The sequence below is a fragment of the Micrasema longulum genome, unplaced genomic scaffold (assembly GCF_059751315.1).
Source record: "Micrasema longulum isolate JH-2025_06_02 unplaced genomic scaffold, ASM5975131v1 h1tg001259l, whole genome shotgun sequence".
Classification (NCBI taxonomy): Eukaryota; Metazoa; Arthropoda; class Insecta; order Trichoptera; family Brachycentridae; genus Micrasema; species Micrasema longulum.
The window spans coordinates 591124-616753 of NW_028278446.1; the positions used below are offsets into that span (position 1 = coordinate 591124).

A 25630-nucleotide genomic window follows, 5' to 3' on the forward strand; every position below is an offset into this window, starting at 1 on the left:
AAATTTAAAAATGTCCAAATAAAAAAGAAAAACACAAAAAAATTTCAAAATAAAAAACCACGTTCTAAAAGACAGATTTTCAGCAGACGTCTTTCTCTTGAGCCAGATAAGTTTTTTTGATTTTTTGTATTTAATGGGAGCATATTATACATTTTTGGTATATTGTACTCTAGTGTTCTTTTCCCGTATTTATTATTGAATTTAGGGAGAGCTAGTCCATCTACACTAGTGAACCGAGTAGTATATACATGCTCCAATTTATTTCCATATTCAGATAGAGACGCATGCTGAGAAACCATATTTATAGGTATAGATTTATACAATAAGGATATTGGAATATCGTGTCGCCGATAGTACATTTTTTAAAAATTAATAATTTGATCATTGAATTTTGCTAGTTCTGAACAAGGTTTTTGTTTGTATTACTGGAAAAAACCCACGAGGTTAAAGCGTATCTTATAATTGATTCTAAAAGTGACAAATTAATTATTCTTTAAATACTATAGAGGAAGTTTAGTGGTTTTCTTTTATTATTTTCTTTATTTTTTAATTACTGACTATCAAACTAAGTCGAACATTTAAAAAATATTTTCATTTCTTATTATCAGTGCTATGACTTTTGAAAGTTTTATGATTTTAATATTACTCCGCCTGTGACGTTGCAAGTTCTCTACAGAGAGTTGTTCTGATCGGTAAGTTGACTTCCCGATAACCAAAAATGTATCTCAACACTCTGTCATTGGTTGATTTCTAAAAAATTGTGACGTCGTTCAATGTAGTTCATTTTTACCGAAATCATTTTCATTATTTTTTCATACATTTTAGAGAAACTCTGCCGTACAATTAAATTCTATAATTGTTACCGCGCGATAGAAAATATTTTTTGTATCCAACTTTCCGTTGCACTGACCTTCCTCATTATTGATTATTAGTACAAGGTAATAATAAACAAATACTGTACCCTTAAATTTAAGGTTATTAAGTGAACAATCAAGAAAAATAAAAAAGGATTTATGAAAAACAAAAAAAAACAAGAATCGTGTTGTGATCCTGTGGTAAGTGTCGCGGACCCACGAATCAGGGGTCCGAGGTTTAAAGCCTGCTGTACTGTAACTTGGTTCCCATTTTCCAATAAATTATTTGCAACTTGTCAAAAATGCCCCAAAAATTTAAACATTCGGGGAAATAATAATATCTATACAAGAAAATCTTGAAAAGAGCCAAATGATTATTGAAAGCAAGCGCTTTTGAAAAAATAAAGTCAATTTTGAAGGTTTTTTCATGCCGCTATTTATTTTAATCTAAAATGAAAATCAAATTCGTATGTATATTTGTGTATAATCGCCAGTCTCTGGACTCGAGGTAACGTTTGTTGTTTTTTGTTAGTAAATATTGACATAAATCGATAATTTCTTCATTTTTAATTATGTATTGGACTCATATGCGTAAGTTAAAAATATACTATTATGGAATTACGTATGCTATGGTCAAGTTATTACTGGGCTCTACAGAAGCCTTTATTCAAACTACCTAATAGTGAATAATTATTTCAGAAACCGTTGACTGAATTTCACGGTCACCTTTTACCATTTAGCATGAACAGTTTCTCTTAACCGTGTTTACTGAAACAAAAAGACAATCAATTTGACCATTTAAGCCGAAGTAAGTATATTTTTAGTGCTACCACTCCTGAGTCCAAAAAGTCTCTACATGTAATTTAAAGTCAATTATTTCACAACGTGGTTTCACGAATTTGCATTATGAAAACTGCTATCGAATAAGCAATGCGACGTGTTTTCCTTCAAAATAAACTATTACCATAAATTCTAACTACATCTTGAATTTTATTTTGTACAATATTTTCGAATGTGCATACATTTATTGATATTTTATAAAACTGCATCAAAGGTCACAAGTGATATTATTGATGTTTAAAGATGTACAATCAGGAAATATGTTAATTAAACTTGTTAGTGCGTAAGCTTTAAAAAAAATCGTACCTTTACTTAATCATAGTCGGTTTCTAACAATGAAATAAAATCAAACACAAACAATTTACTTGCAAATTTTTTGAATGATCACTGTTTTAAGTAATACTGATATAATTAGTTCCGAGCTCCGACTTAAAACGGAATTTTCTAACAAGTCAGGACATGATAATTAATAATTGTTCTGTATTGAAATTTTGTATCGTGTGTATTAATAAATATTTTATTTTTTTTAGAAATCATCCTTCTTACGATGGATTGACGATCCTTCTTACGATGGAGGTTTTTCAAAACTTTTAGTTTTCGACTAATTTGATTAAACAATAATATTATACCGTCAAACGGTATCTTGGTTTTATACTAATTTCTAAATCAAGATTTTTTACGTAAATAAGCATGAATAATGTTTTTATTTAAAGCTTTATCGAGTTCATAAAATCTTAAGAACTAATTAATAAATAAATAAATAAATAAATAAATTGAAACTTTTACTCGCAATTCATTCGTATCAACATTCATCAAGATCACAATATTTAAAAAACTGATTTGAAATATTTTAAGGGTTTTCATTTCTTCAATTAACAATCATTTATAGCGGTTCTTTAGATTAAATTAGAATTGGCTTAAATAATTGACGTAGTGAGGATGATAAAAAAAAAAAAAGTTTGAAAAAAAAATACAGCTGTATTTTTTTGTGGTATTTTAACGCCTCAGTAATTTTTTAAAAATAATATCTACGTTTATCTTGCATCGTAGTTGTTCTTTAAAAATTTAAATTTTCAAAAGAGTGTTTATGATTGGGATAATTATTTATGAATGATGACGACATAGGTTTGTGTACTAATAATTTTAAAATTTCAAAACTTTTTTATTCTTGTTTACAGTTTTTTTTGCCACACTTTGAATTGCGATTATGTTTGTGATACAGTTTTCAATAAAACTTCAAGTGCATTAGGAGTTCTGAATTGGAAAATCAACAAGAAATTTACATGTTCTGAAGTGTACAACTGAAATAACTAATGCAAAATAACAATACAAATCATTACGCAGTTGCCTGATTATTCTGACATTCTAAAGTCCATTTTCGAGTATTCGTTCGACTCGGTCACACCCTCACCATCAAATCTTTCTCAGTCTTCTTCGTTTTCGCATCGTAAATATTCGCTCTACATCCCCAAACCAAGGCAGAGCCCCTTTCTTAATTTTGTTAATCTTTACATGTATGCGTCGCGCCTATCGTAGGGTAGACTGGGTAAGGTTGTGACAATTTTCATTTGATTGCCCATAATTTTGTTTGTATGCCAATTAGCTGAAAGGAAGGTATTTTATGTAGTAAAGTGAACATTTGTCTACGTATAAATACTAAAATTTTGTCCCTAAATGCAATGGTTAACTCATAGAAGCAAAGTATTTAAAAAAAAAAATATGTCACAACCGACCACACCCCAGAGGCGGTTGTGACAGTGCCCGACGCCGTAACAATACAAGCATTACTACTACCTATTCTAGATGACGCTGATGTTTCCATGAGTGATTTAAACTGTGAGCAACTCGATAAACTTGAACGACTTCAGAATACATGCATAAAGTACATTTTTGTTCTTAGGAAATATGACCACATTTCTGATTATCGTAGGCAACTGAAATGGCTCAAAATTTGACAGCGGAGAGACTATCACTCCCTCTCACTTCTGGTCCCAACGCTCCAATATACCTGCGTGAAAAATTTCAACGCTCATCAGTTCATAATTTACCTCTTCGTTCTAATTCTCAAGGCACTCTCTTAATACCCATCCACAATTCCTCTTTCTTATCTAACTCATATAGTGTCCATGCGGCTCGACTGTGGAATCATCTCCCATCCACCATCAAAGATGTTACTACATTATCTCTGTTTAAATCACGTCTGAAGAAACATCTCCTTTCTCTTACTTAATCTCTCCTCCTTTCCTTTTTCCTCTTTTTTCATTTTTCCTCTTTTTTCCTTTTTCTCATCGAGTAATAGTTTTGATTTAAGGTAATTTATAAACAAATACGTTTATTTCTATTTTTATATATCTTTAGTTTTTTATTCTTTTTTATTTATTGAATATGTTCTGTAAATTGAATTATAAAAGTTAAACTTTTTTTTTATTAGTTGGTTAGAAGAAATTGCCATTTGGCAATAAGCCCGCCAATGTACAAATAACATTATGTACAAAAAGTTAAATAAATAAATACAAAAATACTTTACGTACAAAGTAATTACTGCTATTTAACTACGAATGTTAAGATTAACAAATTACAACAGGGATGGAGAATACCTTAAATAAGGGAATATAGAAGTCTAGGCATTTACAGGGCTTATGACCTGTCATTGGCTGGTTTAAGTGGCCACTTTACACACTGTGTAACATTCACCGTTTTGCCTATGTTTGAACATCCATATTTCTTAAATTCTTCCATCTGTTGATTTAAGTGAAGTTAAAGAGCTGAAACCTTTATTGTTGTGAAGAGATTCAAATGACTGAATTATTTCATATACTAGGCAACGCCTGAAAACAGTTTTCCAATTTTTAACTCAAATATTTAAACTCAAATATTGTACGAATGTTAAACTTATAACAAGGAAAAACATTCATTGCTCTATCTGTACACATAAAACAACAATTGTTAAAAGAAATCGAATAATAAATACTACTACTTTTTACTACAAAAAAGCAATGTAGGGCTCTGTAGACGTTAGTGTCGCGCGATAGCTGACGCAATATTGCGGAAAGCGTTCAGACGGGCACGCCGTTCTTCACTCCCCTTGCACTCTTCCCGATATTCCTTATAGTTTCGCCAATACGACGACTGTCACGACCGTACCCTGGAACAACCGTACCCAGTCTACCCTACATTAGTTTACAACACATCGACGCGACGCAGCGATTGCATTTCGACAGCATTCATAGTTATAATATAACAAAACTATTTTAATAATAACGAGAGTAAGCAATAAGTCGGCCTCATGATTATTTAAAAAAGGGTTTTTACATTAGAATTTTCAAGCCCCTGGACTGGTACCTAAAGCGTGAGACTGACCATCTTACTTTCATGTAACAAAAATGATCAAGATTCACTGCGATTGGTGTACCAAGTCAGTGCCGTATGCACCATTAGGTGCAGAAAGTAAATGATTCCCTTAAAAAAAATATTTTCTTTCGTCCCAGTTGAGATATTGGTATCTTCACTATAATTCAAGTATAACACTATATGGTGTAGGTTTGTATAAAAAAGGAAAGTGTAATTTCAAATTATTATATTATGGACATGAAAATTTATTTTCTGTTGATATTGTTTGCAATATCATCAAAGCTTATAAATGTCCAAGTCGTGAATAAATGTTTATGCCTTTATGTCATTTTACTTTCCAAACCGCCATTGTGTTTATGAAAATATATTTGTTATGAATAAAACCAAGAGGATAATTTTATTTATTAGAAGTGTACAGCCTGAAATATTATCAAAAATTACTTTGAGAAAATTTTTGATTTCAGGTCTTTCACAGCACAAAACTCAACAGATAAAAAAAAATATGGATCATAAAAACATTGGAAGAATGGTGAATGTTGTGTTATGTAATAATAAATCAATAATGCTCCGTAAATATTATCTTTGTAAATAGATTCTAAATCTCTATTTAACCCAACAATATTTTAGTATGTCCAAATGCTTGCGACTGGATTTTCTCCCTAGAGAGTTATTCATATTTAAATTTATTTCAACAGAGAGGAAAAACATTGTTGATAAGGGAATATGGAAGTCTAGGCATTTACAGGGCTTATGACTTGACATTGGCTGAATGGTGAATGTTACACAGTGTGTAAAGTGGCCACTTAAACCAGCCAATGACAGGTCATAAGCTCTGTAAATGCCTAGACTTCCATATTCCCTTATCAACAATGTTTTCCCTCTCTTTTTAACCTTTCCCTCACTAAGCATCTAAAAATTACACATGATCCGAACGGGGGACCAAGCGACCCCAGCGCCTACTTGTATATGGCACCAGGAGAATAAAACGTTGGATGTGTTTACGACCGTGCAATAATTTATTCATGTTTTCGCGTACACATATTTTACTCATTCGTGTATTTTATTCATTTTTGTTAGTTTGCCGAATGCTTATGTACATAAAGTGAAATTGATCAAATCGGTCTCTGGGGGTTTCGGATCCCCCCTATCGGTCCGGCTAGGTTAAAAACGTGTCAATCAACTCGTGTCTAATAAATGATAGTTATAAAGTTGAGTTTATTTTAGTTAACCCTTCCATTCCCTGCCCAACTGAATGTTTTAATGTATTGTGAATTATTTTGTAACAATGCTTCGATTACGAGTATTCCACAAATCTCGTCAATCATCAATGTTCTCATTGTATTGTGTAATCTAATAACCGTGGTATATTCGGTCGCCATTATTCATTTATGGCTTCCTCCAAATATTGCATAAAAATCGCAACGATTGTGTAACAAGTTGTTTGAAAATAATGTATCTATATGGAGCAATTTTCTAATTACGGTTTCTTAACTCGATAAATACTTTCAATAAAATACGTCTGTCTTCCCATAAACAATATAAAGTACCTTTATCCATATTATTATAATGAGGAAACATTGTGGTTATAGACTAGAATCATAAGTAAGACGTACTTTTATCTGTTTAAAATTAAATTGTAAAAATAACGGAAACATTTAAATATTTCGGATGCGAAAAATATGTTTTGAGAGTGTTTATTTTGTTAGTGTTCTTATTTACTAGTTTATTGTAAATTCTATTAGAATTATTGAAAATCAATGGCTCGTTAACAAAATAATTAAGGAATTTAATACTTAAGACTTTTAGGAAATGTAAAATATATGTAACGACGCTTGCATCTATGAGATAATTTATAAATGTTTTACAACAAAGTTTTAATTATGTTTAAAATATTTTTTTTAATTGTTAAAAATCAAAGCTTTCGAGCATTTTTTCAGCGTCAAAATAAATCCAATTTATAATATATTAAAAAAAACTTAAAATAAAGGCATCAAACGGTTTTTAAATGGTATTATTTGATTTCTCATGAAAGGGCTAGTTTTTGACAATTAAGCTTTTTTCCAACGAAAACATCACCCTTCAGATCATCTTAACTCAATTTGGTTTATTTTTTCCAGGTGGTATTAGCAGGGCTTTTAGCCGCAGTATATGCGAGGCCCGAGCCCCCTTCCAGGTACGGTCCTCCTGCCCCCGTGTATGGCCCTCCCGCCCAGGCCCCCGTAATTCACAAGCACGTTTACGTTCATGTGCCACCCCCAGAACCAGAATACTACGCTCCCAGGTAAGAATAAAAAAAGAAGATATTTATTTATTTAACACTATATACATATATAATTTATATACATATAAGGGCGGGCATATTGCCTTAAGGCTATTTCTTCCTACCTACCCAAACCGTTCAGTTTGAGAAAATTACAAGTACATACACATATTAAATCTTACGATTTTATAAAAAAATAAAAACTAAAATCAACAAAATAAAAAAATATTAAAATTAAAACTATACTATGAAGAGAGGAGACGGGATGGGAAGGAAAGAAGAAGAATAAAGGAACAACTTAAATATTTAGATAGCGACATTTTTCTCGACTGAAATGTAAATAAGGGAGGGGTGTCTCTAATATTAGTGAGTAGGTTATTCCACAATCGAGCAGCTACTACTGTGAAAGAGGAGGCAAGAAAATTAGAGCGATGAAAGGGTATTTAAAGGGTTCTCTCGTTACTAGAACGAAGAGGTAGAAGGATACGAGTTGTAGTCACGAAAGTTCAAAAGGTGGCAGTGAAAAACAAGCACCTGCTTCGTATTTTATGTTTGAATTTAATGAATCAGTAGGGTTCGCACGACGACAGGACAATATTGTCTTTGCATCCCAGCATCGGGACCTATTATCCTAGTGACAGCAGAAATTTAAAGGACAAGATATTGGACTGAGACACTGTCCTACAGATAGATACGCAGGTTATCTCCGTAGAATACAATTTTCGCAGCGTTCCACGTTTGAACTACAGTCGAATTGTCTCACTGTCTTGTCCTGAGCGGTCGCCGAATTTATCGCACTTGCCGAAAATCGCAAAACAATAATCTTACGGGTTTCTATTTTTATCATGCATGTTTGTAATATTTATCGTTACGAAACATGTTTACTCCGTTTCATCTTTTTTTACGTGCGATTTGATATTCGGCTAAATGCGAATGTGTAGGAGAATAATGTGTTTATTTATTTAAACGTCACTTTCAATAACAATACATGTATACATAAGATAAAAATAATAATACAGGAAAACTTCTGCCGAGTGGATCTGTAATAATTACAGAATTATTGCGCAACAAATACCTACGTAGAACAACGAATTCTCCCTGCACAGTAATTATGTACGAGGAAGCTATATAGAATAGTGTTGCACGGCGCTTAGTATTGAACGAAAAGATCATTAAGTTCCATTGAAAAGGGAACGAAAAATTAAAAAGTAATTAACAGGTAAATCTTGAAAAACTTGAAAGATTATTCTGTTCTAGTCTCAAACAATACTTTAGAGGAATAATTATGTAATACTCACGCAACTAGCGATCCCCCTTTGTATCGACACACTACACTAGGATTCCTTGTAGTAATACTAATGAATGAGTCGATTATTCACAATGTCACTTGCATAATGTTTCACTTTCGCTAGTCCTAATGTATTCACGGCGGGAATACAAACATGACAAATGACGGGCTTACCTAGGTGTTGAATGTGTTGAGGTCGAAGATGCTACTTTTAATAATTTATTCTGAGTGTAATGTGTTACAAAATTAAAACTTGAATGCACCTACAACATGTAATGTAATACAGAATTGTCACAACAAATTAGGTATACAATGCATAATATTAAGCTACCTCGCGACCATTAATTATATTCTGTAGGTAGATATAAAATAACCCGACTATTAGAGATTTGGAAGTCACAAAATGTAGGTAGAATTAGGACTTCGATATTTGCATGATCTAAGATTTTTCATTTTAAAAGAAAGAGGAGATGAAAGCAATTTTACAGAAACCACTGTAAAATTGCTTTTTTTGTTGCTGCATATCCCCATTCCAGAACGTCCCGACAAGACCCTAGCGAAATATGGCAACCCTACCGTAGAACGACAACGCATATGGTTTTCTTCAACTTTGCATGACAGTCGCTTAATTTAAAAAAAAAAAAACTTTATCGTATAACTCGATGAGTACCAAAGTATGTAGTTTGATACATGGATTAGTTAGACATAAAATAAAGCCTTTTCAAGATCAAATATTTAAAAAGGTCAATGTCGCATTTTTCGCACGTCGCAAACGTCCGAAACGCAAATGTGACAAGATGTGGGAACAAATATAGGAACGATATAAATCGTGTCCGTGTGAATCGGCTAAAAGTGTACGCGAAATGGCGTCTCGAAGAAGAAAAAAAGGGGATGCATGGTGGGATGGTAGTATTAAAGACCTTGTAAAGGAAAAGGGATGCATGGTTGGTTAAGAATGGAGTGAAAGAACGCAAAAAACGACTAAACGAAAAGGAAGGTATAAAAATGAAACTTTTTTGGAAAGAGGTGAAAAAGACAAAAAACTTTTCTGAAAGTGGAAATATAAAAGCGATTAAATGAAAAAATGGCCAAATGCTAACGAATGACGAAGGAGTGAAAGAGAGATGTATGGAATACTTTATGGAAGCATACAAAAGTACTGAAAGTGTTCCTGGGTAACAGTTTGGATGTGCAGAGGAGTATACGAGTGATGATACTACATGTGAGATAGGAGATAGGCATGGGAGAAATAAAGGTGCGCTAAAAAGTGTGAAAAATGGTAAATCCGTTGGGTATGATAAGGTCGCTGTGAAATATCTGAAGAGTGGTGCACAGACTTAGACAGGATAGACGTGAGAGGCAGTCCGTTCGCACTCCGTGATGGTTGCAGTAGCAGTAGTAGTGATACGAGTATATATGATTTTTACGATTCTAATGATAATTAATTTGTTCATTTTGATAACGACTTTCCACCTTCACTAACAACATCGTTCCCAAGAAAGATGATATCACTTGTAATAAAAAATAAAACGTTTTCAATAATACGAAATGTTGGCAAAACAATTGTGTTTATCGCGTGGTTATGTAGCAATATCCATAAATTCAACTTGCTCGGTGTATAATCACCACGACACTTTTGCAATCAATTCCCCAATAAAACAGAGACTGCACTTACCTACGTGTACCCATTAAAATCATATTTTTTGGTATTTTCCTTTCTTTTGTTTAAAATTATGTGCCGTGGAAGAAGTAACAAAACGTTGAGTAACTTAAATACCCCGAGCGTGGAAGCTTCTGATCATTCTTCGATAGCATCATCTGTAATCAGAACCACATCAATTTTAGCAACAGTTTCATTCGGTGGCCTTAAGTCACTTTCTTTTCTAAACATAACCTCATTTCAGAGGGTAATTTGAGTACGTAATGTAATCGAGCGTTGGGTTGCATATTAAACAGCTCGCTCCGTGTACTGAAATGATAATGCGAGGTGGTATATTATGGAAACAATATGATGTTGGATTTACCTCTTATGGATCATATTCGGGGTTGATCAAATTCATGTTATCACTATCGTCATTTCACTGCACCCTGCACCGCATTGATACTCCGATTGCTCCAAATAATCTTGGTCATTTGATATACGAAGCCAAGATAATCAGTCTCACGCTTCTGAACATGAAATATTGTAGTGAAAATCACAAATTAAAAAATATTTTCCATGTGCCTACGAACCATCGTCTAATTCTCCGATACCGAGAGTTTATCAATTTGGTAACAAGTTCTGTTTAGCGCATATTTTTAACTACCAAAGTAAAACAAATAATACGAATATATTATGTTTTACAATATGCATATTCATACATAATATGTATGTTACAAAAAGTTTTTTATGTTGGTGTAGATGATACAATTGAGTTAACAATACTGTTTTGTTTTTATAATTGTGGATTAAAAGGACTTCATTATTGTAAATAATAAATGTCTATCCTACCGAGAATAGACCCATGACCTCAGGCTCACTCAAATTCTTCACAAAATATACAATCCTTAACACAATTTTTGAAAATAGATCTTATTTTTGAAACTTAAATGTACTCTGCAAAAGATTGAATCAGGGTCACACTTTTTCGTCCTTGATTGCCGTATTTTTATGGTATAATTTATTTAACGGATATTTGAATGTTTGAGTAGATAATTATTTATTAATTTATTGGGTCAATATAAGTAAATGAGGTATTATTATTTTAATTAATTGGGTATATTTATTTCAGAACACTTAACCCCGCATCCGTATTCGGTGTGTCACTTAACCCCGTATCAGGGGTTATGTGACACAACCATCGGGGTTTAGTAGAAACGCATAAATATATTAAATGAAATATTGTGTCCATAACTATAATATTTTACTGACTGAAAACGAACAATTATAAAACATGGAATTATGCGTATAAAACGGCGGCGTTAGTTAAGTTTGTCTTGGATTGTTTTTAATTTATTTTTTTGCTCCCAGGAAACCGATTTCTGTTCCTCCACCACAGAAGCACTACAAGATTGTGTTCATCAAGGCGCCTACACCTCCCACACCTACCGCCCCCATCATACCTCTACAGCCTCAGGATGAGCAGAAGACCCTCATCTACGTCCTTGTGAAGAAACCAGAGGAACAACCCGACGTGGTCATCCCTTCACCAGCTCCCACACAGCCCTCAAAACCAGAGGTCTACTTCATCAGATACAAGACACAGGTAAAGCACAAGGATATATGTTTTCTATGTCCATGTGGATGAAGAATAAAGTTCTGTGTGTGGAATAAAATTAGAGGTTTTTTCTGAAAGAGTGTTTTCGACTCGATGGCTACTATCAGGTAAAAATCACAAAAAACGAAAGCCAAAATTTGCTTACTGAGTTGTCTGTAGCTCAATCACAAATAACTATCGAAGTGCTAATAAGCGACGTGATAACAATTTCTCACCGTGGTTGTTTATCGTGTTCGCGATCAAAATGGAACATCTGTGAACACCTAATATTAAATGTCAAAATATTTACGTTTCGCGACGTATAATCCTGCTGCGCAATCACATATTTGAATTTCACCGGTGTAAATAAGGAAAATATTCCAAAACTGCTATTTTTATTTATTATTTATCATGCTATTTATTGCATTTCGCCAGCGTTTGGAAAACCAAATGTCAAAAAAAGCAGTCGCCGTAGTAATTGTAATTTAATTTTCACTTTTTTGTATTGGATACTCCTTACTATTATTCAAATGCAATATATTGAATTATTTTTTATAGTAAACGTCAATTTTTCGCCAATGAACTATATTTATTTGCGAAGAAAAAAAAACAAATCGACACGAACGTTGACTTAGAGATTACACACGCGTTGACTTATGACTGGGATAACTTAAGCACGTTCAATATTGTTCATTGTTATCGTTCAAATACTTAGTGTTTTAAAGCGCGTCGATAGTTATTTGTGATTGAGCTACTGGTTTGATTCCTGGGCGGATCGACATGATTGCTACAAATAAGAACAAATCAGTTCTAAATAAAAGATTCCATTTTAAAAAATGTAGTATTTCCAGGCACACAATATGAATATGATAATAAATTCCTTAGCATCGCCGACAAAATGTGTCGAGCTAGAAAATCTAACAAAATGAGTTAGTATCAGAATCATGGTCCAAAAGTGATATTCTTACTTTGGAAAAAATAGTTTCTTTAGTTTAAACTTACAAATTCTCTGTAATACTTCGATGTGTTAACCAAAAACCACGCAACTGGGTTGCTCTTCTAAACCACTCTCAACGACAAGTTTTGTTCATTGCAAACGGCCGTTAACTTTTTGTAGTCTGGAATATTGGAAGTAAATCCGAGATATTTTCAACGTCTGGTGTAGAACATGAAGCTTTCATTGCAATTTTATTTTATTATCTTGTCAAAATTTTCCATCACAACAAAATATAGGTGCTATGTATAATTTTACACTAAGAAAAATAGATTTTCATTTTTTTTCGGGAAGTAACATTGTTCAAAACATTTTTGAGTAATAGGGAAATATCACGTACAAAAATATATGAAGTGGATTCAGAATAATAAGTTGTATTTTCATAATCAATATGGATGTTATAGAGAAATGTTTTCATACATTAATGTAAAAAAGAAATTTAATAAAAATACGTTGCAAGAAAAACGCGACGTTTTTGGCTGTCGTGACGTCAAGCTTTGTGATAATGTTCTAAGCAAATTTAATGGACAGTAACACTAAACATGAATCGTGACGTATTAGGGGCGTGGCCAATGGAATTACCGTTTTTGCGGGAATTCAAAATTACAAATTTAAAAATATTTTTATGCCACTTATAATTAGCAATAACATTTTTTTTACTGGACAGTATACCTTTATTACTTTAAAAATGTTTAAAAAATAACGTAATATTTCCCTATTGTTATTAGTTTTTAAAATGTTCTGTAGAAACGTGTTATACAACTTTATTGTTATTTTTTTTATATGAGTAAATAATACATCTAAAAATTATAATACTGTTATTGTTCTATTAAATACTTTTCACTTATTAAACTTAACAGCGAAGCTAAGTAATTAATAATATTTTTGAAAAATGCGCCTGATGTTAAACATAAATTATGTCAGTTTGGGGTTGGTATGGCTTAACGCATTTTTGAATAACGCCGTCCATTTATATTACTATTTGGGTGATCCCCTGTAGCTTAGACTCGTTCCGACGTTTCGGCTACCATCGTAGGATGTCATCTTCAGGGTAAACTGTGAAACTTCCGAAAACTCGTAACGAGTCCAAACTACACGGCATCACCCAAAGAAGATCGTACTAATTATTTTTTAAATATTTTTATTATTATGATTGTTTTGTTTTTTTTTACAATAAACATAAGCGATAAAACAGAGTATCCAAAAAATAAAGGACAATTACATAGCAATGAAATACATATTGAGAGTAAAAATAGTAAACAAAAATCCCACAAAGGCATGGCCTGTTTGTGGGTATACAAGAAATGTTCATGAATTTTTTGCTCCTATAGTATTTATACGGGTGTATTATTTTTGTGTAATATAAGGAAGAGAAAAGAAAATATTCCGTAAAAGATTAGAAGGTCCTTTTTTTATTTTATAGTACTTAAAAAGGAACGAAAAATATTTAAAAAACATAAAAATATTCCTTATTACTAAAGGGCAACGAAATATAACAAAGAAAAAAAACAGTTAATATTTTTAGTTTGAATCCAGGATAGTGCATGTTTTTTAAAAGAAGGAAAATTTTGAAAGTTTGGGATCAATGAAATATTATCAGTAAAAAAGAATTTTAAATTTTTGGGCCTATAAAATATGCATGTATCTGTGCTAGCCTCGCACACGATTCCTTCTTTGACTTAATCTATTTGAATTACTTGTAAATAAAAATTGGTTCTTTAATATATATTTTAAACATTATACATGTCTTATTGCCAATAGTTTAGCTTCTTGAAACAATTGGTTACAGTAATCGAAAAAATGCACGCACTTTTTACAATTATAATAAATGTATTGTTTTTTATAGAAACAGGAAGGCTATCCCCCTGCTGGACCACCGGCCGAATATGGACCACCCCCAAGCAACGAATACGGGCCCCCTGCTTCGGGCGGCGATGGCCCATATTAAAACGCTTTCACCCCTTTATCTCATCAATTCATCAACTCAAACATTTACACCCTAAACTATGGCAATCCTAGATTAATTTAATCTCAATCGAATTATTAAGAAAATAAAATTACCGAATTATCTGAGATTTTATAATTATTCTCATTTTGTATTTACTTCCAATAAACATAATTAATTAAATTATTTAGGAACAAAGTAATGAAATTACGCTTCGTATTTCCTTTTTTGGAGTTTAAAACCCCTTTGTTGCATTTTACGTGCCAGTAACAAAAAACTAACGTTTTGTCTCTATTTAGCAAATGAGATCGTTCTCTGAGGGGAATCTTGACAATGTGTAAGATTTTGCATTTGTAGGAATTATACATTTAAATAAAACACATATCATGAAGTGTTTGTATATGTATATTAGATCCGTGTAGCTGTGTTTGTATTTATTATTTTCACGTGTACATAATACATTTTAAACATATTTTTATAGACTGCATCAAATTGATGTAAACATTTTTTTTATTTTTGTAATAAATTTGCTTTACAAAATCTTAATATTTGTTTTTTATTTACTATTTTGTATTTTCCTCTCGACAGCTGAGCAACTTACGGCACATTTGACACGAATCGTCTGAATCCACACGGCACGGTGAAATGTATATTCCTTTGTATTAAAAAAATATATATTCAGCTACTCTCAGGTAAAACTCTCACTAAGGGAAATCGAATGGAGATTATTCGGCCTTTTGGTGAACTGGTTAATATGTTTGCCTGTCAATAAAAAATATAAAAAAAAACATAGCACAGTGAAAATCAATGTTATTTTACTGTGCCGGATGGATTACACTCGTCTGAAATGGGCCAACACCTTAAGAAAAATTCAAACTATAAAAATTAATTTGGTCCATCGTCAGGCATAATAATATATGCAATAATTTGATACCTGTGTATTGTAAATATTAATGTAACTTCGCACTTCGCATGTCTGTCTTTCAACCATATATTTCTTAGGTAAATTAATCATTGTTGACTGTATGTTTCTATAAAATAACTTGTTTTCGGCCAATATTATCTTGTCACGGTAAAAGGCCTCATAAAGCAAAACAAAAACTGTTGTGAATGTAACAGCAGCTAATTCAAATTTCAAATTATCCCGCGTTACGCGCCGTTCGGTAGTTGCGGCGTTTCATACAACTTTTGACTCGCGTCACTGACAATCTGTCAGTTTGTTTTTGGATTGTATTGTTTGCTGCGTTAGTTTCAGTTGCTAAAAGTGTCTGGGATTTTCATTAATAACATAAACGTAACACAAACCAACAAGTAATATAATCAGCAAACAGTGTGGCATTTAAACTATATCCCAAAGCAAGACGCAATTTTATTCTCGCTCTTTTATTGATTGGTAAGAGCCGAAATCGAGATATTAATTGTGAATAAAGTGACGAAAAGACCGTCGTCAACATGTCTATCGAGATATCAGTCAGCGCTTCGGAGGGAGACAAGCATACAAACGATGTTGTAGCGCTGGCTTATTACGCTGGCAAAATATACAGTGGAGCAGATGACGGAAAAATAAAAGTAAGCATGTGTTTTGATTGATAAACTCTCCCTTTTATCGGCTACGTAAGTATATCGTGCCCACTCTGCCAATTTAAATTCAGAATTTTATCTCAGATCACGAGATCCACATTCACTTGGAGTCCGCATAATTATTATCTTTGCCTACTACAATCTATTGCAATGTTTCTATAACTCGACATTTATATTATTATTCAGTGCTTGATAGCTTACTATAGTGATTCTGTAAATTCATTTAAAATAAGCCGCCCGTCAGTAATAATGCATTGGTTTTTATAATCATCAATAATATATTCTCACAATAATAAAGATACTTAGTAACAGCACAATAATTTGGTTCTATTTTTGGATAACTGGATCTTTTTAAATCCTCACGGCGGTTTTCAATTTAACCATTCTTCTTGTGGTGCATGTGTAAGTTGTAAAACTAGCATCCTTGGATTCAATTGAACATAGTTATGCAGAAAGCAGCTAGTCCACAGTTTTGAAAAAATGCAATATTAGTGTTATCGGGTGCAGTAAGGTCAATTCTACATTCTACTAAAAACACCCGGGCCGCTTTCATAGAAACAATGAATGATCGCCTTCTGAAAATAGTGTTGATCACAAAAAAATCATTCCTCAATTTGCAGAAAACACCCACAGCAGTAGAAAAATCTTATGGTATAGATGCTGATGGGAAGATTAATGCCTGTAGAAATCTAGTTCTCTTAAATAAATTAAAGTGGATAAGTACATAATATGTATTTTCATTTTATGATACATGTAATGAAAAAACATGTTTTAATACAGAATGGCCACCTCATACATTCAAAGTTTAAATGAGGTATCATTTAATAGCAGATTTTAGCAAAATGCATATTGAGGTTGTTGTTGTGTGGTCAGACTTTAAAAAATCACCAAAACTCCTTTAACACATAATTTAATTTTAATAAAAGATATTATAACAAATTAATTCAGTGATTATTTACTATCAAGTACCCTAATATAAGTATAAAATAATATGTTCAATACATAATGACAACATACATCGGAGTTTTACTAGGGCTGCCTTTTTTCCGCAAAATGGACATCATAATTTGTGTGGTCAACCAGACTTTAAAAATCATTAAAACTGGTCAAAGACATCATTAAATTATTTTTTGTATTTTAAAAAATGAATGTATACATTATTTATAATTTATCAAATTAAAAAACAGTCCAACTCTTGTGTAGATTGATTATTCACACTTTTCATAAAAGTGCTATTATCTTAGTTTCGCTTTTCTATGGCTGGCTTTCTGCATAACTACAGTAGCCGGCATTAAATAAAGTACATCGGGATTAAGAAAGAGATTGCCAGCATAGTCAGCAAACTGCGGCTTTGTAGAGCGTCATCTTTGTCATAAATACATGCATACAGATATCGAACTCCCGGGACAGAGACGTCACTCTACAAAGTCGGCAGTCTCATTCTTAAGCCCGGTGTATTTTATTTACTGCCGGGTACTGTACGTTCCATTCCGCGAAGTGTAAGCATAAAATATTTAATCAAGAACTGTAGGAAATTTCACTACATTTCTTTGTTTACCTAGACTGGCATCTGAGTTTAAGACTGGTTATCTTGTCTTACGGTATGCTGCAAATAGTACACTAATGCAGTATCTTATGCACCATTATGTGTGGATGAGGGGATGGTGATGATAATGAGGATGAAGTTTCACATATAAAAATTTAAACATTATAATTTAATTTGATTCGTAAGGGTTCGCATGTTAACATTTAATTATAATAATAAAAATATGTATACTTATAGTTTCATTCCACACATCGTCAGAATAATGTCAATCACGACGAAACCCGGTCACTGGTGAAAATTATGAACTTAAGTGGAATGAAACTATATAACCATTCGTATCGTATGAGTGGGAACGAGATGAAATTGTGACTGATGGGCTCAGATCAGTACAATATTTTGTACTATAGTTTCCTAAGAGAGTGGTGCTATCATCTAGCAGTAGCGGTAGATGTGTAGCGGTGGATGACGTCATTAAAACGATGTCTGTACAAAATAGATTTGTTAGCGCAGGTTGCCTAGAGATCGTTGATTGTGAGCCGAATGTCAACAGTGGTGCCGTCATTTGCAGGACGGCTGTCATAGCGGCGGCCTCCGTGGTGTAGCGGTTAAGACGCTTGACTCACACACGGAAGGTTCCGGGTTCGATTCCCGGTGAGAACACAAAAATTAAAATGTGATTTTTCTTTCCTGGGTGTTCTGTGATGTAATTCACCACTGTAATTAGGCCTCCTGGCCTGTTGTGGTGCAAAAAAAAAAAAACAAACAGTTTTTTTTTTCTCGTGTAGCGGTGAACCTTTTTGTGTCTAAAAGTTAGTGCTAATGTGATTTTAACTATCATAAACAATTATTTTGATTTTGTAAGAAAATTATGATTTTATTTTAAATTTGCATTAAACTACGAAATACCCACTCCATAGTATGATTTTTAAACATCTCACTCTTTCTGAATGATAGTTTTCAACTTCTGATGACCCCCCCATCTTCCAAATATACTTACTCCCAATGCTAAGATTGTCTATTTTCTGCCGCAGTACGTCTCAATTTTATAAAAATAAGTTAATAAAATTAGGTGACCACGGTCGCTAGATAACGGCACCAATCTCTTTAAGTTGCCGTTGAGGTGGCTGTCTTGTTACTCCCACCACATCAGAGCATATCATAGCCGCTAGATAACGGAACCGCTTTCTTACGAAACTATAGCTTTAGCGTCCAGTTGTAATCGAGGGCATGTTGCCATAATGTTTATTCTCATTCCATATGGTATATTTTTAGATTTGGAATGAAGATTTGAAACTTCTTAAAGAAATCTCCGCTCACCCTGTAAATGTATACAGCTTGGCTGTAGCTCCCCCTATCAGTGAAGGTGCTACTCCGACTCTCTACTCCTCGTCCAATGATGGAACCATCAAAGCATGGTGTGCAGAAACCGGAGAGTTCAAAAAGGATCTTATCAACTATGAAAATGAAGTGCAGGTTCTCTATGTTAATGGTGGGACATTATATGCGGGAGACGACAAAGGAAGTGTAAGCAAATTACAAGTTAAACCAAAATTACTATCCCTCACAAACTTTCATGTACGAGGATCTCTAGAGTCGTCACATGTTTCAATGCTAGTACGATAGCACGAATTACGCTTATCATTCTCCCCTGGCGAGCATGCGCCGAACTGCAAGTAATTATGCAGAGCTGTTGGACTTACTCCACACCACTCTTGCTGCAATCAAATCAGCTGTTCTGTCTGCTCAAATGTTATACCCACTATTCTCCAACTTTTAATGCATTTTTCCTTTCTTTTATTTTTTTCTTTACTTCTTTTCCTTCCTTTGTTTACTTAATTAAGAAATATTTATTGTCAAGCCCTCTGGATGTTTTTTTTTTGCACCTCAACAGGCAAGGAGGCCCAATTACAGTGGTGAATTACAGCACTTCTTCATTCTTTATTTACATCATTTTATCAATTACAGTACCTAGGAGACTTCATTGAACCTCTTTTTAACTGTTTGCTATTTATTGTTCCTTAATTTTAGAAAAAATGTAACCAATATTATTCAATATCCCTAATATATATATTATACGCCTTGTAACTAAAAGAGCGATATAGGAAATTCGAATAACGAGTAGTATATTGCTATTAAGCATTGTTAAATAATGTTTAAAAATACATTCTTATTTTATTTTCATCTTATAGTGAGTTATTTAAAAAGACTCATTGAAAAAGGTCTCAAAAATTTTAATATTTGGGTAAATCATAAGAACGAAAAAATTTATTTTTAACTCGGCCTGTGTAAGTACAGTTACATTTTTCATTGAATTTTTGTTTATCTATAAAATAAACTTATATGTTTACTAGCAGGAAACAGTCAGCTATCACCTTTATTTTACTATCCTTTCTTCCAGTCTTAGCTTGCGGGGGTCAAATTACTGCGATAGCAGAACACCCCGAATTAACAGATGAAAGCTAATACTGGAAGAAACCGTAGAAATAATGCATCTTATGCATTATTTGTGTAAAGCGACAACACCACAAGATGGGCCTCTGATTTAGAAGAATAATAATATTGATTTTTCAGGTGGGGGTTTTTGTGGATGATAAGCTAAAATTAATATATAATCTACTGGAGGAAATCAAAGATCTTGTTGTTCATGACAATTTAATGTACACAGTGAGAGATTTGGATCTAGTCATTACGGAATTTATGTCAGGTAAATATTTAGTATGAATTTTTTTTCTGCATTTACTTTATGACATTATCAAATTTGAAATCAAAATTGCTTAGTGTTTAATTTTGATGAATGACATCTGAGGTGGCGGTTATTATTCATAGTGACTATCGATTTTAGTTTCTATACATTATATTGCTCTTAAGATTTTAAATATTTCAATCAAGTCACCACGCTGCATCCCCTCTTCCAGTGTACTCAAACCAAGCTTCCTTAAACGGTCGTTATATGTTTTATTCCTTAGAAAAAGTACCATTTTTATTATATTATATTTAACAACTCTGTCTCTCTTAAAATAGGGACTCCAGATTTGGTAGGCACACTCCAAAAGTGGATGAACATACTTTTTATAAATTTTGAGGAACAAGTCATGGGTAATGTGGGAGAATGTTTTCTTTATTAGGAATAGAAGGAAATTTGTATGTTTGACAATTTTGATATGTGATTTCTATTTAAGACCACTCGAAGTTTCGGGATTTTTTTGTGAAGTAACGCTTGTACTTGGTTTCCATCCACAGTATATATTAAGTTAGTAGGATGGTGCATTTCTCTGGGTTCAGCGTTAAGAGCTATTCTCTGGGTCACTTGAATATGCTGGTGGCTTATTATTGGGTAGGCAAACAACTTTGTACTGTCAGCAAAAAATATGGGTGACCGAAATTATTACCTTAAATTACTTGAGTCAATTCCAAATGCAATTGAGCCAATGACTGATCCGTAAGGCACTCCACTCAGAACTGTTAAGAGGATCTGAAAGATCCTCCCCAGCTCAAAAGCTTTCCATGGATACCAAAATGTTCCATTTTGGACACAAGTTGTTTTCTTGGTATTCAATCAAAAGCTTTCTCGTAATCAAGATATGACATCTGTAGTGTAAAGTTTATTCCACTCTTGAGTCCAAGTATCCACACAGGGTTATTACTTTTCATCATCTCAGCACAAATTCTTCTCTTATATTATCAACAATAATTTCTTTTGTGGTTTTACAGATTATACTTGTAAGACTAATGGGTCTGTATTTAATAGCAGAAAGCTTGTCTCCTTTTTTGTAGATGAGGGTAACATTTTTTATTTTTTTATTTGCTATCTAAAATATATAAAGTGTCTTTTTTCAGAGGAGAGTACAAGATATATGACCCGACAAACATTAGTAGGAAAATCCCCCATCACTTTAGCGGGAGATAAACTTTGCTTTGCCAGTCGCTGTGGTAAAAAAATACTATGCCATCATAATAATAAAGATGATAAATTCAAATTACTCAGCGAAGTTGAGGTGATAAAATTTACTGTTTCCTATCTGTATTTAGTTTTTAATAATTCACAATGGGTTTTCTACAAGTGACCTATAGTATCTACCTAAATAATCTGCATTGATAAGGGTTTTAGCTCTTTACTCGCATAAAAATGTCACTCGCAGTGAAAGCACTCTCTCTGCACATCCCATATATCATTTTAAGACTGAGGGCCTTCTTATCAGTATCATATTTCAAACAACTTTTTTTGTCAAAAATGAAATAAATTTTTAAAATTTAAATTTAATAAAACTATACTGCTTTCATTGTCCCTTTCACTGAGAGTTTGACATTTTATATAAAAGGCTTAAGTCGGATATTGTCATCCTTTTTCATGACCATATTGCAACTACACAAACGATAACAGAAATTGTGTTTATGCAAATAAGAATCAGCAAAGGAAGGATTCAAGAAATATGGATGTTTATGTGTGGACAAATGGCGAATGATACGCAATATTAATATAAATTACTATTAGCGTTAAAGTTATTAAAATTATTGCCTATTTTGAAGGTATCTATTTGAGTGTTAAATTTATAGTGACTTAGCGATAATGCTATGTCTGTAAATCCTCAATGTTAATTTTTAATGCCTGTGTTAAAACACAATTAAACACTTGTGGTTGTGTATAACGATTCGCCAGTATAATATTATATCGATTTATTTATCAATTGTCCAATCAATGTTATTATATGATAGGTAATATAGATATGACAATAAATACATTTAGATAATTATTGTTAATTTAGGAAAATATTACATGAACTGTTAAAAATGCCCGTTTCAAAAACACATTTTGCATAAAATCAACTCTCATAACGACTGCCCATAAAATTATCAAACAACCGAGCTTTGAGATCCTGATTTTATTTTACGTGCAGAACTGTATTCTTTATTCAACCTAGACACGGGACAAAAATGCATTTATCGATTGATACAAATAAGTTTAAATCAGTTCTAAACTATAGATTAAAATTAACAATTTGTATTTTTTACAGGCACACAATATGATAATTAATTCCTTAGCATCGCAGAAGCGATCTGATGGAAGTGTTATATTGTATAGCGGAGCTTGGGATAAGTTGGTGAAGGTGTGGACCATTGATGAAAGTGGAAAAATGGATCTGAAGGGCTCCATAGATTTAGGACAATGTGTCAACAAAATATGCATTGGGAAAGAAGGACAGGCTTTTATTGCTGGAAATGACGGGTCTCTTTGTCGTATCGACGTTTGAAATTGGCAATAACAAGTCTTCTCGGGGGCGTGCATTCTACTTGGTTACCATAAAAATATTACGAATCTTCCGGAAGACTCTTAATATTTTGATGATGTATGTAATCAAATAAGGTAGGCAGTAGGCACTTCTTAAATGGAATACACGCCCACAAATCTTCTGTATATATGCTTAGGCTGAAAGTTGTATAAAGATCCGCAGAGAGAGGTATCCAAGGGTCGTCCCACAGAATTAAGGTTATCACTCAAGCTTAGTGCTACCCTAAAATTGTATTTTAATCATGTTTTCTTGGACATAATACGAACATTTCATTATGCCGTAAAACACTTAAGTGTATGAGGAAAATGGTTGAAGATTGGGCACATTTTAATAATGAAATGATAATCTTCTCTCAGGGAACCGACACAAGAACCTGCCGGGAATTTATTTATAATGTTACTAATTTTTGTCATTGCGAAATGAACTTCAATAATGATATTTTACTCATTCAATACTCCGTCAGCTAAGTTGATAGGATGACTATTTGTCGACAGCCTGGCAACTTCACTCTTCCTTCCTCTTTCCGCGCATCTTTTTATAATGGTCGACCTAAAAGTCTCGGTTGTTCTTTTATTTAAAATAGTTGTTGAAAAGGACTATAATATTTTATTGAATTATGTGAAGATAACAGTTTTTTTTTGTTTCTTTGTATTCACTCTGACTTCCGAATGTGTATTGTAGTTTAAAGAAAGATTGTAATTTTTATAGTGTATATACTGCTAAATATCTTACAATTCTCTATATACTTTTGTACTGATTTTTTGTGTTCATTTTATAATCCTATTCTCAAATTTCTTTGCAAGTATAAAGCATTATTTTCCAGACTGGTCGATAGCCCAAAGATATTTTATTGCTTAATTTGTAAAAGACCTTTTTACTTTTTTGACTGTAATAATCCATACAATGAACTCAATTAAAAAAAAAAAAACAATTCCAAGTTATGTGTGCATCACACTAGCAACCACAATACATTATACTCAAACTAGAAATTATCTCTCCACTATTTACTACCTATTTATCTTCTACCATTCAGCAACTGTATTTTTTTTATTTACAAGCGTGTTTTGGTTGATATTTCAGGGTCTTGTGATGGAATCTTATTTTTAATTAATATAATTTTAATTAAAGTATTCATTTTATTATTTTTGTGTATGACTGAGTAAATAATACATATAATTTTATATAAAAATATCAACATTGCAAATTTTATGATTTTTGTTTAAATATATAATTTGACAAATATTTTTTTATGAATCCAACTAATAACCAAATTAATATTTCAAACTATATACATTTTGAATGCGTGCTCAATCAATGTTTGATAAATATGTCTGTAAGAATGTTATGTAGCTCGAATTCAATCAACGAGACTAAAAAAGGGCTTATATTTTAGTCTTCTTGAGATACGAGGATGAGTCGAAATGGGAAGAACCTATGGGAAACTTATTTAAGTATTTTTTGTTTATGGCTTTTTCTTTTAAATATACTTAGCTTAAATATATCTATCGTGAATACACTAATCACAATCGTATATAGCTAAAAAAAAAAATCTTGCCCAAAACAATTATCTATCTAGTACCCAAATGCTTGCCAACTATAGTAAAATACCAGAAATTAAATGTATGTAGGCAAAATGAATTATGTATCTGTTTATAATGGCTCGATTTAAAAAATATATATGTAAGGAAAAGTATTGTCACAATTTATCATTTTCACCAATTTGAAAAATATATAATTATTTAATTTCATTGATTCACAGACTTTTGCTGGCTTAAACCACATTTTGCACTAGATTTTTTCTATGAAAAAAATAGCAGTAAGTCTTCACATGATGTTCTCGAAAATGATATACACATATAGTATGTATTGGATGCCTTAAAAAAAGGCTTTGAAATCTTGTGATATTTTCAAACACAACTCTCTTAGTAAAATGTTTAATACATGAAAAAATATTTTTTATTATTTAACATAAATATGATATTATAAAATAATATTCATGAACCAATCATACTGTTACCACATCAGTATACAAAGTAGAACTATGAATGAAAATAAACATTCAAAGCAATATTGAGCACTTATGTACAAATGCAATAATTTTTTTTTAATATTTCACAAAACAAGTAGATATTATCTTTTGTGATCATTGTTCTAAAGTCGCTGTGAATGTATTTTTTGACAGATTTAGATTTGAAAAAAATATTTTTAAACTAATAACATCATTGTAAATCAATTCTTGTGCATGATAGTAAAAACACTGTACGATTTGTAAATTATGCATAACTTCTAATGTATAAGAATAATGTCGGAAGCTAAATAACTAATGTTAAATATACTGTCATTATTGTATTCATTTAAAAATATATATTTTTAGGTACTTAGGTACCTTACATGAACACTTTTTTGTTAATCGCATTGTTAACATGACTTTTTATTCCGTTAACGCA

At 32.3% G+C, this 25630-nt stretch overlaps 2 protein-coding genes and 1 long non-coding RNA gene across 3 annotated transcripts in view; 2 read left to right on the forward strand and 1 right to left on the reverse strand.

Moving 5' to 3' along the window:
• Nucleotides 1-15311, forward strand: part of TwdlE (TweedleE) — a 31011-nt gene extending 15700 nt beyond the window's left edge. The window contains exons 2-4 of the mRNA XM_088234570.1: nt 7163-7326; nt 11604-11838; nt 14670-15311. Coding sequence (XP_088090696.1) covers nt 7163-7326; nt 11604-11838; nt 14670-14771 — 501 coding nt within the window. The 3' untranslated portion in view covers nt 14772-15311. The remainder of the gene's footprint in view (nt 1-7162; nt 7327-11603; nt 11839-14669) is intronic.
• On the reverse strand, nt 14926-15854 carry LOC148276219 (uncharacterized). The gene is made up of 2 exons (XR_015823829.1): nt 15703-15854; nt 14926-15530 (listed from the first exon to the last, which is right to left on the reverse strand). It is a non-coding gene; the product is annotated as an uncharacterized LOC148276219 (long non-coding RNA).
• Nucleotides 15855-15933: 79 nt separating this feature from the next.
• On the forward strand, nt 15934-24111 carry LOC148276220 (uncharacterized). The gene is made up of 5 exons (XM_088234576.1): nt 15934-16337; nt 19168-19419; nt 20467-20599; nt 21733-21890; nt 22908-24111. The coding sequence occupies exons 1-5, from the start codon at nt 16221-16223 to the stop codon at nt 23142-23144; spliced, it is 897 nt and encodes a 298-aa protein (XP_088090702.1). The 5' UTR covers nt 15934-16220; the 3' UTR covers nt 23145-24111.
• The last annotated feature ends 1519 nt before the right edge of the window (nt 24112-25630 follow it).